The 16,079-nt window shown below is 38.8% G+C and overlaps 1 protein-coding gene across 6 annotated transcripts in view; it reads left to right on the top strand.

Moving 5' to 3' along the window:
• The window catches only part of BCAS1 (brain enriched myelin associated protein 1), a 53,390-nt gene that overhangs the window by 12,355 nt on the left and 24,956 nt on the right, over window positions 1-16,079 (top strand). For 5 of the 6 annotated variants that reach the window (XM_062009019.1, XM_062009024.1, XM_062009021.1 and 2 more), the window contains exons 5-9: window positions 1,469-2,043; window positions 7,516-7,671; window positions 8,220-8,264; window positions 12,852-12,992; window positions 15,979-16,014. In XM_062009019.1, the coding sequence (XP_061865003.1) occupies window positions 1,469-2,043; window positions 7,516-7,671; window positions 8,220-8,264; window positions 12,852-12,992; window positions 15,979-16,014 (953 nt within the window). The remainder of the gene's footprint in view (window positions 1-1,468; window positions 2,044-7,515; window positions 7,672-8,219; window positions 8,265-12,851; window positions 12,993-15,978; window positions 16,015-16,079) is intronic. The other variant, XM_062009023.1, reaches the window with a different exon arrangement.

Consider the following 16,079-nt stretch of genomic DNA (forward strand, 5'->3'; position numbering starts at 1 on the left):
CCTTGGAGCTGGGCAAAAGTTGGGGGAATTTAGTTGTGAAAAGCTAAGTGTTAATTTTAAAAGCTGTGATCAAAAATATTCTGCTTATCTTAAAGGAAGTTTCAAGGTAAAACTGAACACTGAACGTCTGCACTGTAGAAGACAGATGTATTGGATGTTGTTGGTATCTGGGGGTTTATTTCTGTTAAACTGTAAAGGGCATAATATTGACTAAATTATTACAATTATCACTTGAAATAATTTCAATTTTACACTGAAACTGACAACTTTAAAATTCTAATTTAGCAAGTCAGTTTGAGTCTGTCAGGTTTTCAGTTATAATTAAGTCGACTTATATTCATCCTTGAAATCTGTGGTGGTGACTGACAGGGAAATCATATCTGTATTCTAGACAAAGTAGAGAAGAGAAATGCAAGCTGAGGGGGAGCTGTAGGTTTTACCTCTCATCAAGCCTCTTCTTGTGAAACTCCGCATAATTTGTGATTCTGTTTTGTATCTTGTACTTGTTTTATAGATAGGGTTTTTTTTCTTGTCTTCTATGAAGCAGGAGTCTTTTCCTCCTGTCTTTAGATACCTTTTAAGGATTTTTCACTTCATCTTTACTATCAAAGTACCAGTGCATCATAGAAATCATAAAATATACTTTAAAGATTATTAGTTTTTTTACACCTGAAGTACAATGCCCAGGTGTATACACAGAGGGGAGTTAGTTACAACAATTTTGGAGGGAGGGAAATGTGATAGAGAGCCATATCCTGTGTGTTAAAAGAGTCAGAAGTGTGAGGATAAGAAGCCTGGCTCAGATGTGATGTATAAGTATTCAAATCAGGCTTAAACTAATCTATAGACAATAGAGAAGTGCAAGTAAAAACTGCACTGTGGAGAGTAGGCAGCAAGGCAAGGAAGAGCATTGGAAAAATGAATGAAATAGGTTATGACTGTGGAACCCTGTGGGGAGTTTAGCAAGCCAGGAAACAAAATCAGTCCTCACAGTTTCCATTCTTTTTTTCCTCATTTAGCTTCAACACAGGAAAGTGTAATAAATGAATGTACAACCTTGTCTCTAGTCATATTGATTTTTTTCTTTTTTAAAAGGAGTTTTTTGGCATATCACTTTCTAAATTTTAATTGGAAAGTAAAACATCCTCAGTATGTCCAGTGGGATAAGCAGTCAAAAACCTGTGCTGTTATCTGGCTTCAGGACTATGGAGAATATAAAATTTGCACAGATTTCAATGAAGAATGACAGGGAAGAAAAATCAGACAGACAGGTCTGATGTGTGGCAGCTTGTATTTAGCACAGGAAGACAACAAGGTCTCTAAACAAGTTGCACTCTGTGTGGTCCTCTCCAAGGCTCCATGTTTCAGAATTAGTTTATTAAAGAGCAAAGTCACCATGATTAATTGTACAACCAATATAACTTCTTTGCTGTGCTGGATAATCACTGTTTTATGCTTCTTTTTGTAGTGGATGCAAAGGCAAGTGTTGCACGAGATAATGTGGCCGTTTCTTCTTCAAAGACAATGGAGCAGAGCCCTGTTCCCGAGGCGGGCGGGCAGAGTCTCGGGAGCACTGCCAGGAGAGCTCTGCCATCTGCTAAATCCCGCTCTGTCTTCACATTTTCATGGTCTGTACCAGGGCGTACTGAAGATCCAGCTACAGATTCATCAGTTGGATCGGCGAAACTTGATGTCAGCTCAGAGGCACCCGGAGTGAACAAAGCCCCAAGTGAGAGTGCGGAGGTTCCCGCAGCAGCTGCGCTGGAGGAAGGAGCACATAAAGCCCTGAGCCCGGCACCACTGCTCCGTGACACCGACCCCGCAGCATCAGTGACACCTGAGGGAGAGGATGTGGCTGCCTCAAAGCCAAAACAAGTGACCTTCTTTGACAGGATCTTCAAACTGGAGAAGGGAACAGAAAGGAGTAAAAGGCAAATTGATACCCAGGAGGAAAGGCAGACTCCAGACCTTCCTGACGGGCAAGTCACAGCGCAAGAGGCTGCGGGATTACAGAGCACATCAAACAGTGTCCCACTGGGGAAGGCAAGTGCTTGAGTGGGAATATCCATTTTGGTCTTAATGAAACTTCTTAGGAATATTAATAGTGCAGGACAGTCTGATGTCATGATGACCGTGTGAATGAATCGGTGTGGCTCTTAAAGTTACTGCAGGTAACCCCCACAGGCGAGTCTGAATGGAGGGATGAGAAAAGAGCCCATGGTGGAGTGGTAATAACTCTGATGTCTGCATCATGACTGAGTGTTGGCATCTGACCTCAAGTTTAAATTCATTTGTATTTCTTTGAAAGGTTTGGGCAAGGTAGCTATGCTTGTGCTTCAGTTGCCAGGATGATGAACAGCAGCCAGCTACAAGGGAAAGCAAAAATATCTGAAAGAAATATTGTTTCTGATGCTTTAGGAGCTTTGGGTTTGACACTGGATGGTCTTAAAGAAGTTCTTCAGTGTGTTTTGTGTCATGTTTAAAGCAGTCACTCTTCTTGAGCTGTAACTGATTGTTGCATACCCTACATATCAGAATAAGGAATATTATTCAGTGGCAACTTTTGCTCCTGGTTATGTTGAGTTTTTTTAATTGCTCAAGGAACTGTGGTCTCTTAGAGTGGATATTACAAGCTGACAATGGAATATGAGAATTTAAGCAACTTATTTGAGACAGTACGTTAATCAAAGGAGCTGAAAGTAGACATGAGTGTAGATTTTACACTTCCTACAAAGTTTAATATTGGCAAGTATACTACAGGATGAATGTTCAGGTAATTAACAACTGAAAAAGCCCATTCCCAGAATGGGGATAAGTGGCATAACTTTTATTAGCTCTGCTGGCAAGGTGCCGGTTTACACTAATTGATAATCTACCTCAAATCCTTACCTTAAACAGAAGGGAAGAAGTAGCTCAATAGCCTCTTATCAGAATTTGTGCAAACACTATTTTAATAGCAACAGCTTTATTGACCTGGTTCAGGCTTCCAATGAAGTCTGCTGTATGATCACTAATGCTATGAATAGTGTTGAACATAGTTCCCAAGATGATCACTGCTTGCACTGATGACATTGCAGGCTGTCCCCAAAAGCCTCTCCAATTTCTGTTGTTCTACCTTGTCTTCTCCATTTTATGCCTCCTCAAATGTGAATATTGCATTTTTTTGATAAACTTAAAGCTCTCAATGATTTTTTTTAAGATTAATTTGTAAGACGAACAGTTGTATTTTTGACCATTGCCCTTCAAGAGTGGCGCCAACCACTAGTATTATAGACAGCTATATATGTGCATTTAAAGCATCTGTAGTCTCAGTCCAGCAGAATGTCAAGTCATTCACCACATAAACAGACAGGATGAATAATTTAGAATGGACCATCTATTCAGTGCATACTGGCACTTCAGTTTGTAGCTTATAAGACTGAATCTTTTCAACGCTATAAATTTCTGTGGATATTTTTGACTAGTAACCACAAAGAATAAGTTTTGCCTGTGGCTCATAAGCATTGTTACTGTTACAATTAAATACAAAAGTCATAATTTCCTATTTTGCTGTGATTGCAAATCACAGTGTGAAAGGTCACAGTTCATGCTGTTGACATTATACAGTGTTATTTCAGAGAGTTTCACAAACTGAAGTAGCTTTAACTCAAAGTCAGAGTTAAACATTTGCTGCAACATATAGTCATGTTGGTAAAGATCAAGTAAGCAAGTGTCTGTAACAACGAACTATCAAGGGGACAGGGCACAATAATCCAGATCTTAATCTGCCTGTTCAAACAGATACTGAAAGAACCATTCATTCAGATTAAGGGTGGGGTTTTTTTGTACCAGTAGTGTCTAGTTTTAGTATTAATTTTGAGTTCTGCCCCAGTCTATCTGCATCCTGAACCTCACTGATGGGAATAATTTGGAAATCCCAGACACTTATCAGCTGTAGGTTATGTTTGAGGTGTATGTGTTTGCAGACTCCTGACCATCACAACAGCTTTTTAGTGCTTGGGCTACTGCTTGAGGACAGGTCTCCTCTTTAACAAAAATGTCTAATATGTCTTTTACACATGTGCTTAAAGCTGTACCACTGAAAATTTTGAAAGACTCCCAAAATCAAGGTCCAAGGTGTTCGATGTGAATGAGTGGCAGAGCTGTATCACAAGGGAGAGTGAAATTTTAACCTTATCCTTGAATTTCTGGACTGTGATTTTTCTTTCATTCTTCAAATATGAAAAGGACTATAGGTTGGGAACAGAGAGGAGTTAAGGACCTTTGCTGGGGAAAAACCTACCCACTACACACTTCTGATGTGTTACCAAACTTACTTTAATTCCATTCCTAAAACAAAGGCTATGGCTCTGTCTTGCAGCACAGTTGCTTTCTATTCCCTCTAAAGTTGCTAGTTCTCATACAGGATGGGAGAAGGACTGAGTGTGATTTAATTGCTGTTACTGTAGTAACTACAAACTGTTACCAAATAATAGTAATAAAACCCCAGATATTGCTGCCAACAGTTTCTTCTCTCTTTTTTTTTTTTCTTGTGGATTATGACTTGTAGTATCTGTAAGAGCTAAAAGCAAAGCAAAGTTTCCTTGAATTGAGTGCCAACACAAAACAAACAACATTGCTGCTAAGTAAGAGAGAGGCTCCACAGTTGTAGCTTAAGAGCTGCACAAACATTCTGTGTTTGGTGAACCACTCTTTATTTTTGTGGTCTACAAAACTACATTCAGAACACAGCATAATTAAAACAAGGACAGAATTCATGAATTCATGAAGCATTTACTATGTAAGCCAAAGAAAAGATAAATTATATGCCTGAAATGTTTCACTGAGCCATGATTCATACAAAGAGAAGTGCTGGCAGGAATACATTCTTTTGATATGTTTTTCTAATGGCTGAACTGAAACTACAGTATAAGTAATTAAGGTGTTCATTACCCCCAAATTTGTCTCCTCAAAGAAATGAATTGAACATTTACGTAGTATCTGTTAACTTGCAACACTGTCTGTCTTCTCTTATTTTTAGAGTTTTCTTTCATGATTTGCCTCCAGGGCTTTGTGTAGCATTTTATGCAGGGAACTGCTACCAAGGTTTTTTTGGTTATTTGACTATGGCTCTGAAAACGTGATATTGTAGGACTCTAAATTATCTCTCCCTGATTTATATGCTGATGGCACAAGTCTGTGCTCCCTCCTACAGCAGTATTCCTGAAAAAGAAAAATCAAAGTCCAGATCTGAGTTTATCTTGGTATTTAACAGCAGCCTTGGCTGTGTTCCTCGTGCAGTAGCGGGTCATTACAGGGCCCATTTGTGCTCTGCAAGTTGGAGTTCAGGGATTTTGAGATGGTCTTGTGCCTCAAGCTCTGCACAGTCTGCAGTGGCTTTCACTTCTGTAGGATAAAGTGTGGCTTTAGCAGGGAGATGCCCCAGAACAGCTTGTGCTGCCAGTGGTGGTACCTGTCACCTTGGCAGTTGTCCCAGATGGAATCTGTTGCTGAAAACAGCTGTCTGCTACAGCACATAGCAAAAAGGCCTCTTCCTTCTAGAGTGTAGCCCAACACCAGAGCTTGGGCTTGTGTATGGTTAAAAAAACTACAACCAACCAATCAACCAAAAACTCCAAAAATGTAACTTGCTTATTTTTGCTCGGTAGCATCAAGTACTTCAGTTACGAAGCTGCTTTGTTTAGCAACATTTCTTCTGCCTCTTGCTTCTTTGGTCTCTTGCCTCATGTTTGTCTCATGCCTTTGTCCCTTTCATATCTGAAACAGAGCCAGCATTTTTCGTATGACCAGAGCTATTTAGATGGCATTCTTGGTATCAGGGCTGCTGAAGCTGGTATGGCTGTGCATGTTCTGCATGAGACATATTGTTCTTGGAGCCATTCTCACCCCTAACTGGCAGCTGGACAAAGTGGTGTGTTAGACCCTTGTAAGAAACTTCTAAATAGCCTGTTGAAGCATTCTGAACTGCTGTGTTGTGTTTGTTCCTGGGTAAACTTGCAAAATGGTGGGTGGAGTTTTAGATAGAAGTCTCTTCTTGAAGTTAAAAACTTATGCACTTTAACTCCTTAAATGCTGCATGGAGACATGTCTTTCCTGACGTTATATTATTCCTCCAATGTTTTAAGGCATTTATGCACCTTTATATAACTATTATGGCTTTTTTAACCACCCAGTACAGGCAAAGGTTCCCAAGAGTGCCATTTTATTTTAATTTTTCCTGGTAAAAACAACACTGAACAAATATCTCTAATCATAGGTTGGAAATCTCAGGTTATCTCTTAAACTTCCAGACAGTCTTTGAGAGCAGCAGCCCAAAGATGCTGTTTACTACAAACACCTGGACAGGCTTACCAGTTTTATTTCTCCTCATGAATTTTTATTTTTCCCCCCTCTGGAGTCGTCTAAGCTTCTGGTAGCCTAACAACTTCTTCTCTGGTCACTGTTTCCCAAGTGACCTGATGTGTACCAGTGTATAAATAGTTGGAAATGATAACTTCTGCTGAAGAATTTTGGCACTGCTATGACTGTCCATTCAATAATGTCTCAAATCCCCTACCAACGTTGAGGATACCATTGTGCTAGGCACATTTTACTTAAGTAAAAATTGATAGATCCAGCCCTTCATTTACAATGTAGATAAACAAGAGAGAGGAAGATTATTGGTAACAGATGCAGACATTACTAAGCAGATGTAATACTCTTTAATATTAAAGGCAATGCTGAATGGTACATGAGGACTTTAGTTGCTCCTTCCTGCACAACATTTGTGTTGGCTTTAATTGTGCAGTATCAAGGCAAAAGTGACTAGAATGTCAGGCAACTTCAACACAGAAGGGTGCCAAGCTATCCCAAGTTAGTCCAAGAAGAAGTTTTTTTTAAACCAGACCCTTGTTTAGGTCTAAACAGGTGTCTAAACAGAAACTGAGTAACTTAATATTACATACTTGTGTTTGAGCACTGGAAAACTATTTTGAGGCTCTGGCAACTGTAATTCCAGGAATAGAGAAGGAAGCTTCATCTGGCTTGAAAATTACTTTGGATTGTTTCTTTTTTTTCCTTCTTTTAATTTGTACCATGTTTGTCTTTGCTAGATAAAAATTATTTCTGGAATTGCAGAATACAAAGTATCAGAAGCAGTCTTGGTGTGTTACAGTGAGCCACTGAGCCATCAGAGGCCAAAATCTGTTTGCTCCTCGTGCCAAGGTTAGCCTTGAAAAGAGAAAAACAGTATTTGGGATGCTGTGTGCAACTTTACTTGTGCTTGTTATACTTGGTAGCTGAGAACAATGTTCCACCAACCAACAGCAAGTGATGAATATATTAGAAAAGAGGGGAAAGAAGTGTATAATTGCTCAATTGTTCTGAATACGTAGGCTGGAGAAGTATGGCTGGAATTAGGGTTGTGACTCTCAGAGCAACATAATGCAAGTCACAAATGTTACTTTTGCATTCCACTGGAAATTAAGCAAGCTAGGAGTGAGGAAACTCTGCCCCCTTTTTGTGTTGTTTTGTTAGGAGATAGATGACTGCAATCAAAAAGACCTTCAGCAGGAATCTGCAGGTGTCAACAGTCTCACTGCTGAGCAACCTGAAAAGGCAGAGGTAAAACAAGATAACCCCCATCCAGCTGCTGCAGTAGATAACTCCGTCATGAGTTTCCTCAAAACTCTGGTAAGCTTTTGCCTCTTCATCTCTAGGCTATACTTGAAATTGCTTATAAAAAAAATCCTATGTGGATATGTTAAATGTAACATGTTTGTTACGTGGCATTGAGAAGTAATGAAGTCAAACAGTTGCCTTAGAGCATGACTTGATAGTGACAGAAATAGGTAGGTAGAGTGCAGTTATGATCAAATTAGGATGACTTACTCTGGAAACTCCTCCATAGATACTTGTAGATTTGGGGGTATTTAGCTGTCTTAAGGATTTTCTGCATGATGAAACTTGATCTTGTTTCTAAAAGTTCAATTTACAGATTAATTGGATGTGTAAGATTGAAAAATATAAGTTTTTGTCCAGATATTTTTCATTTTAGACACTGACTTTAACTTCACAAGAAAAACAGTTTGTAGGTTTGTTTTTTCCCACATGGAGAGGAAAGGAATATTTGTATTTCTTTCACTTTGGTGTTAAAATTGCTAGTTTCAAATATATGGCATTTCACATCTTTTGAAAGGCTGCATTTGGTGTGACTATTTTTCTTCTAAAATACATTCAAGGTCTCCCCAAGCAAAGCTGAAGCCAAAAGTGATTCTGAAGACAAGGTAGGCAGATTCCTCATTCTGTCACTGGTCACTAGATGTTTTTGACAAAGGTATTTCCTCTTCATTGTGTTGCTTCTTCCTCTGTTGATGTTTAATTGAATAAATTGAAAGTAAAATGAGCATAAACTGTGTAAGTCTTCAGCTCAGATCTTGATAACCATTGATTGTAGCATGTGATATGTAGCCTTTTCTATGAAGTTGATGATCTGGTAGTGCTTGTAGTTGTTACGTTGACTTGTCCTTGACCTAAATCTAAGGGTCCATGCAGTGAAATCCTTCTGAGTCCACAGAAAATTCCGTTTCCACAGAGTTGTTCAAAGCTTCAATTTTTTTAAATTTCTAGTTGTGTATATACATGTCTAAGCTCTCTCTGTTCACATCTGCTGGAGCTGTCATGTCTTGAGGGGTGGACTAGCAATGTCCCCCTGCCTGTGGCAACTCTGGATAGGTGGGCAAGGGCTGTGGGCAGGAGCCTCCTCCCCACTCTTGCCCTTCAGTGCATCCACAGCTATTGCTGGGTCCCTCCTTGGGATGCAGGGGGATTGCCAAGAATTAATTTCCCATTAATAAAAATTAATTAATAAAAAGCAGAAGAAGATCCCAACATTTCCCATCTAGGACTCTAACTTGAAGCACCTCTTATGGACTGTGTTACAGTCAATGATGCTGAGTTGTTCCAAAGCAGCAGCTGGAACCTCTGAAGATGACTGTGACTTAGAGAGGGCTGTCCTTTCCTGACCCCTTGGGGTTCTTCCCTTTACATACAGAGATGAGGATCAAGTAGGGATATCCTTTAAGCAGGGTAAATTGAACACTAAAGATGTTATAATACCATATATCAGGCTGACTGCAAGCATATGTGACACTACTGGAAATTGAAATCCATGTTGGCTGGACAAGTACAGAACCAGTCTGAGAGACCTTCAGATGTCGCCTCTTACTTTCCTTTTAACAAACCATTTGCTCTTGGATTCCACTGACAAGAGGAAACTTGGTTATAGTGTACATGAGTAATGATTGTCCTTTATATGTTATTTCAGAAAAGCTTTCTTATAGCTTTCATTTGCTATTATAGATAATGAAAATATCAGATTTACAAGTTTGTTAAATAAGTTGGATTAAAGAAATGTGGGAAAACCTAAACTGTAAAAAAGTTAAAAACATAATCTTCTAAAATGGAAAAATGTAGGTGTTCAAAGATTTTTCCTTTCCCCTTTTCTCTTGTTCTGTTAGTGCCAGAAATTACAATAGTTTTAACAGAAGCAGAAGTGAGATTATTTGTATCAAGCTGCCCTGTCTCTTTTGGTGTTTCAGGGGGTTACAGGCATACCACTGCACAACTGGAAGCTTCCAGACTAAATATCCTTACATATTTCTATAACTGGTTTTTTTTGCAATGCCTATTCTTTATCTGTTTAAGGTTTTATGATAAAATTAAATTAAGTTCATTATCTTTCCATGTAAATATTTGGTAGCCAAAATCACTATAGACATCAACATTTTTGTTTTCTACCCTATTTTTTTATCCTTTCTGTCCCTTTTCAATTGTTTTATACAGCCTGGTACTAAAATGAAGTCAGGCTTTCCAGAAAGCTTGGTAATGGGGGGGATACACATCAGTCCTTAGTTATAGCTTAATAATTCTGCAAATTGTCAACCAGGCCTAAGGTCTCCCAAGACATCCAGAGAAGGGAGTTATGAAATTGCACTGTTTCACTGACACTTGCAGCTCTTTCAACAACTTCTGAAAAATCCAGCAGCTCAAGTATGTTTGCATAACTGCCTTTATCGAGTGCACCCAAGTGCTGCTGCAACAGGTGACTCTTGGTGTGAGTGTACTGTAATTTGGAAACAAATATGCTGTTTGGGTTTGGTTTGCTATCACACCTGTGAGGGTAAACACATCCCGATGACTAGCAGGATATGCAAACTCATAATCTAGAGGTTAAATGGGAGTTGTTTTTGATGCATTTATCTTTGCTGTCTTCCTGAGACAAAGAATTCCATATTTAAAAGGTTTAGTTTATCAACTGTCATAGAAAAAAGCTGTAGATTTTTCAGCTGATGTGTGTAATGAAATAATGGTCATTTTCCCCTTGAGAAATAACTTCTGCCTCAATGGTAAGGATGTGCTCTTCAGTGAGGCTTTCCTCTTTGTGCAGCCTGAGCCTCTCCTGAATGCTGTGGGATTTTTGTATGATTTGTCTGTCACAGGGACCACTGTGCCTTTGAGTCCTGGTCATGCTTTTGTTTTGGCTGTTCGCACACCCCCTTTGCCAGGAGGAGATGAGCTTTATCACATAAGGGCTTATACACTCCCAGTGTCTCTCGGCACTTCTCTCCCATGGTGAAGAGAACAGCCAGGTTATCTCACAAGTCTGAAAAATGACCAAAGCCCTCTTCAGCTTTGCAAAGCACAGCAGCATCCTTCCTCCTGCTGAGCAGAGGTTTATGGAAGGTCAGGGAAGTTGAACTCAGTGTCTTCTGTAGCACCACACTGTCATCAGCAGTGCCTCTGGCTTTAACCAGCTGCCTAATGACATGCACCCTCTCAGCAGTGTGGGCACACTTAATGGTTGTCGTCTCACCTATGTAAACACAGGAGTTTAATATCAATTGAGTCACATTTATTTGGATTAATTAATCCTTTGAAATTTTTATACTAACCAATGTGGCATTAGGACTGAATCTGCCCAAGACCATCTATTTGACCCTTGTGTAGCAGATACTGACCTGTTCCCACATCACTGTACTTCTGGGAATGCTGAGAATTGTACAGAGTACCACAGTAGGAGAAGGACAATTTTGATGTACTTGTCTGCAGCCTCTTTATAATACAAAGCACTTTGTAGGAAGCATGAAATTGCACTGAAGGAAACAATTCTGAGATGAAGATCTCAGCTTCATGTTACATTCGTGTTGCATTTGATACTCTGGACTTTTCCCCTTAGTTGTAGTGAACCACAGCTCATGATGCTTCACATTGTAAATACAGTAGGCTGATTGTTTCTTTGCAGTTTGAGTCTCTTTATGCTTCTATAACCCCTAGAAATTTTTGTTATGCATTTTAAAGCTTTTTACTGGTTGGGAGACTTTATTCTTGCTTTGTCCAAGTGTAAAATAAAACAATTAAACTGGCAAGGAGACAAGGTGATTACCTGGTGGAGTTAACAGCTGAGTCACTTGTTATTGAAATATCATTTTTTTTATTTGTTTTCACTATATATTGGCCTTCTCAATTAAATCAGAGAATAAATTAGCTAAGGGAGATCAGAATGAAGTCCACAATATTAGTAAAAGTAAAAAATTCTACATCCTCTGTTGTACTATGTAATTGAAGGCATCTTTCTGCTTTAAAACCTGACACTGAGCCACTGGAGAATGCTATCACATAATATTTATGATGAGTTGTATGTTATGGGTACATGTACTGTGCAGTTACCATAGAATAGACTCATGTTAACTTGTCTGTATTTTCAAGTTCAGTTAAGCAACCCTGGATACTTCTTGTTTTGCCTCCCCTCCTTTTTTTATTACTGAAGAGATGAAAATGGTGTGGAAGAAAAAAAGAACCTCTAGTTTCATATAATGGAAACTTAAGCTGTTTTCCTTCATTGATAAACGCAGGAGGTTGTGTTGAATACTGGTGGGAGATATAAGAGGGACAACACCAGCAACTGAAGAGTGGAATTTTGAGGAGCTGTTTGACTTATATTTTTTCCAATGATCTGCAAAGTTAAATGGGGCATTTTAATAAATGTTTTTTTCAAGACTTGTAGAAGAGTCAGGTATTTGAGTAAGCCTCACCCTGCAGTTTAATCTCTTCTACGCTGAGCAGCAGGTAGTCTGCTACCACTTCTGAAATATAACCTGATACTGCCTTTTTCCTAGATAGGTGTCTATCAATGTTTCTTTTACTTTATAGCTCTTCGTAGTGAATTTTTCAGTGCTGCCTAGTGTTTTTAAGATCCAGTCTCTAACATCAGTGGGCTATGATTCACAAAAACAGATGCCTCCTAAAGGTATTTAGAATGGAGTGAAAAGGAAGCAGTTCTCATTCAACGTTTTTAGTATCAGTCTATCATGACTATTTTTCCTGACACTTTCACTTCTAATTTCAGGAATTTTTGTGCAAACTTCAAATATTTGGTAGCATATCTCATAAATCTTCATATTGCCCTTTTCCTAACCAATGCTTTATGCAAAAATATTATAAAGTCATTTCAGTAAGGAGAATGAAGGTTATTTTCAAAGATTTATATATCTGCCTATCAGAAATCCCAAATTGAATTGTCTATTTCTAATTTTAAAGTACAGAAGTCTCTGTGGGATTTGGGTCTCAATTTAAGAGTGGCTTTAGGGGGCAAATTTGGCTTTAACTTTGAGCCGACTGGATTGTCCGAGCTTTTATATTTATTTTGCTAGACACATGAAAGAAAGTCCAAGGTGAACTGAGGAATCGTTTAGAAGAAAACATAATTCGCTGTTTAAGACAAAAATGAAATGTTTGGTTTTAATAGTACATGTGTGAGTGTTTGAATGTCTTTCATGAACCAAATAAGAACTTCAAATGTTGTTGTACAAAAGGGATCAAAAGTGGAAAAAGGCCATGGTGGGCAACCTGCTCCGAAGACAACAGCAGAATCCCAGACTAAAGGAGCCAAGAAAAAGAAGGCAGAGAGTCCCAAGCTAGGACACAGTACATTTAGTAAACTCTTTAGGCATAAGGTCTGTATGAAACTCTAGCAAGAGCAGAATCCTGAGCAGTAACAGATGGCTCTTGTGACAGAGTAAAGTTATTTAATTGATAACTGAAGTCAGCATCTGGCCAGCTGGGCAGAGCTCTGAAAACTACTGATGTGAGCACTTTTGTGCCACTCATTATTAAAACTATTTTCATGTGCAATGTCTCTCTCGTACCATCTGTGAATTCAGGATTCTGAAACAGTTTCTCTAACATCCTCTGCTACCTGCTTCCCAGTTACACTTACTAATGCTGACTAAACTTCCCTGGACACTTCAAAGGTACTGAAAAACAATGGATTATGCAGATATGAACAGTGGCTGCAATTGTAGGACAGGTTTAAATGCTCAGTCCAACTACAATTGAGACTTTGATGCACATTGCTCTAACAAGCACTGCCATGTGGTTAAAACTGGTGAATGAGCATCTGATAGCACAGAAGGTTGGCACGTGGCATTTGCTTCATAAATGCTTATTTTTCCCTTGAAAACAGCAAAAGCAATTAAATGTTAATTGCAGTTTGAAGGGAACAATCCTGATCTTTGAGGATACTTTAATGGTTGTTTCAGAGGACATTAGATTTATCTTTAAAATCACCAAAATCTTTTTGTCTCAAGGTCCATATTTGGACATTTCTGCATTCTCTGAAGATAATCTGCCACAATGTTCTGTAGAGAAAATCCAGAGAATTGTAGCTTTTTAGCCCAAAGAATGCAGCAGCAGACCCTTCCACTGGGGGAGGAAAGTAATTAATATTTAATGCTCACTCGAAACACCCACACGGAATTTCTGGTGAGTAGGGGGCTTTATTGTCAAGGGCACAAAGGAAAAGGAGTTCTTAAAGATATTTTCAAAACAAATGTTCTTTCCACTGTCTCATTTTTGAGAGAAAAATGTCATCTGCACATGACTGAAGGAATAATAATTGTCCCAGTGGTTTTAAGTCTATGGCTCTTGCCAACAGTTTAAAGATCTCATCTCGTATATACTACATTGATAGTTGATAGTGTTATTTAATAGAAGTACAATATTAATTACTTGTTCACAATGAAATAGAGCTTCCCAGTAAGTAACATACCTGGCTAGCATTTTTTAAGGTGCTAAGCCTCTCTACAATAAAACCAATCATCTCTCCCAACAGCTCATTACAAGATTTTATTTCATTAGGCTATCTGTTAGGATTTTAAATACTTTACCTGAAATTAAAGCTGTTATCTTGAAGAAAGGCAACAGCATTACATTTTAACACCAGCAAAAGCTGTCTTTTAAAATATTATTTTTAAATAGTTTCTTGTTTCTAAGTTTATTTTTACAGCTTTATTTCCACATATAAAATACAGAAGCAGTAACTGAGGTATTATTTATGACATATTAAAATGAAGAAGATGGATAAAAATGGTGTCAATAATTTGCTTTTAAGGCTGATTGAAAGCAGAAATTCAGATCAGAGTGCTGATGTGACAGGAAGGCCCTGAAGTTATCAGCTCTATTAAAAGATAGTTCTCTTTATCTCTCTTCATTTGAAATGCTTTAGCATGATGTGTCAACTAGATGAATGGGTAATGAATTTCTTTATTTGAAATTATCACTTTAATATTTGTATTCCTATTTAATTTTAAGCATTTCAGTATCTCCTCTGAAAGTTCTCTTTCTGCAAGCCTTCCAAACAAACGCTTTGGACCTTAGTTAAGAACAGGTTGAGTATTAGGTTGAGACGTTGTTTCTCGGTGTCCTGTGTTTACATGAATACTAACTTTAAAGCAACTTGAGAATGTTTTCAAAGAGCAGCATGCATTCTAAAACGAATCCATAACATAAGCTGATGAAACATGATCTGGCCTCTTGACCTCAAAGGCTGATTTTTGGATAGAATTTGCCAGTTAGGTCCCTTTCTTTTTTTAACTTGCTTCCGTGTGCATTTACTTTGCATTGCATGCCAGTTTTGCAGTATAACTGTACTGACTTATGGAATTTTTACTGGGAAGAGAGGAGTTAATTTGTTTTCATCATTAGCACTGAAGCCACCTCATGGCATCACACTGGGTATTACCACTTGGTCAATAGAGATAACCACAAAAAGTAGTTCTTGGCTCCTGCAAAATAACTCTTGTCCATTCTTTCAAGAAATCCATATTGTATGTGGCAGGCTGCCTGAGCCCAGGGGAGCTGGGCTTGACTTTTTGTACAGCTCAGTATGCTGCATGTTACGGTCAATGGATACTGGTATAAAACACTGGCCAGGAAAGAGTTTAAACTGGTATCCCTCCTGGCTTCATGTATTTGGTAAAACCAGGAGACTGTTTCCCAAGTTGTGTTGTTTTAGTCTTTTGAGGTTTTTTTACAACAGAATGAGTGGCTGGACTAAACCAACTCCCAGCAGCCTGTAGATCTTCTTTTTGTAGAGCTGCAACTTCCACTTCTTAGATTACAAAATCACTGCTCTTCTGTGCCCTTCATTTCCAGGCAGTCATCTGCCTGTGTTTTGTATCCCAGCAAGCAAAGCTTCCAGCCTTCAAGGCAATGTTAGTATGTCCCTGACTGGAACACAAGTCCCACTGTGGAAAAGACACAACTGTGGCTTGTACCTGTGTGCTGGAAGCCGCACATGCAGACCCAGCTCCACAAGGTCTCTGCTAATATCTTAAAACTGTGTGATACCTTACTTGAAGAAACTTGGAGCACATATGTAAATGGCCAGGTTTTTAAAGAACAAGTTGAGGGCTGCAAACACAGCAGCATGAGCACAAACTGATTCAACACACAGCTGCTTGCAGGTAGAAGGATGTGAGCTGACAGTCCCTTCAGGGAGCCTCCCCTCTGCCAGAGATCAGTTTCCATGGTTGCAGGAACCATGACTTTCACAAACATTCACTAAAAATAATTTGTGATACAGACAATTCCTGAACTGTGAAACTGTGAGCACTTACATTGCCAGAGACAGACTTATCTTTGTGCTTTGTTTCTCTTCAGGCTGCAAAAGAGACCCAACAGACGACTAACACCAAAGTGAGTAGGATGATTCCAGTTATCTCTATGAATAATGCAGTCAAAGGGTAATTATTCTCACTGTC

The sequence above is a fragment of the Colius striatus genome, chromosome 16, assembly GCF_028858725.1.
Source record: "Colius striatus isolate bColStr4 chromosome 16, bColStr4.1.hap1, whole genome shotgun sequence".
NCBI lineage: Eukaryota > Metazoa > Chordata > Aves > Coliiformes > Coliidae > Colius > Colius striatus.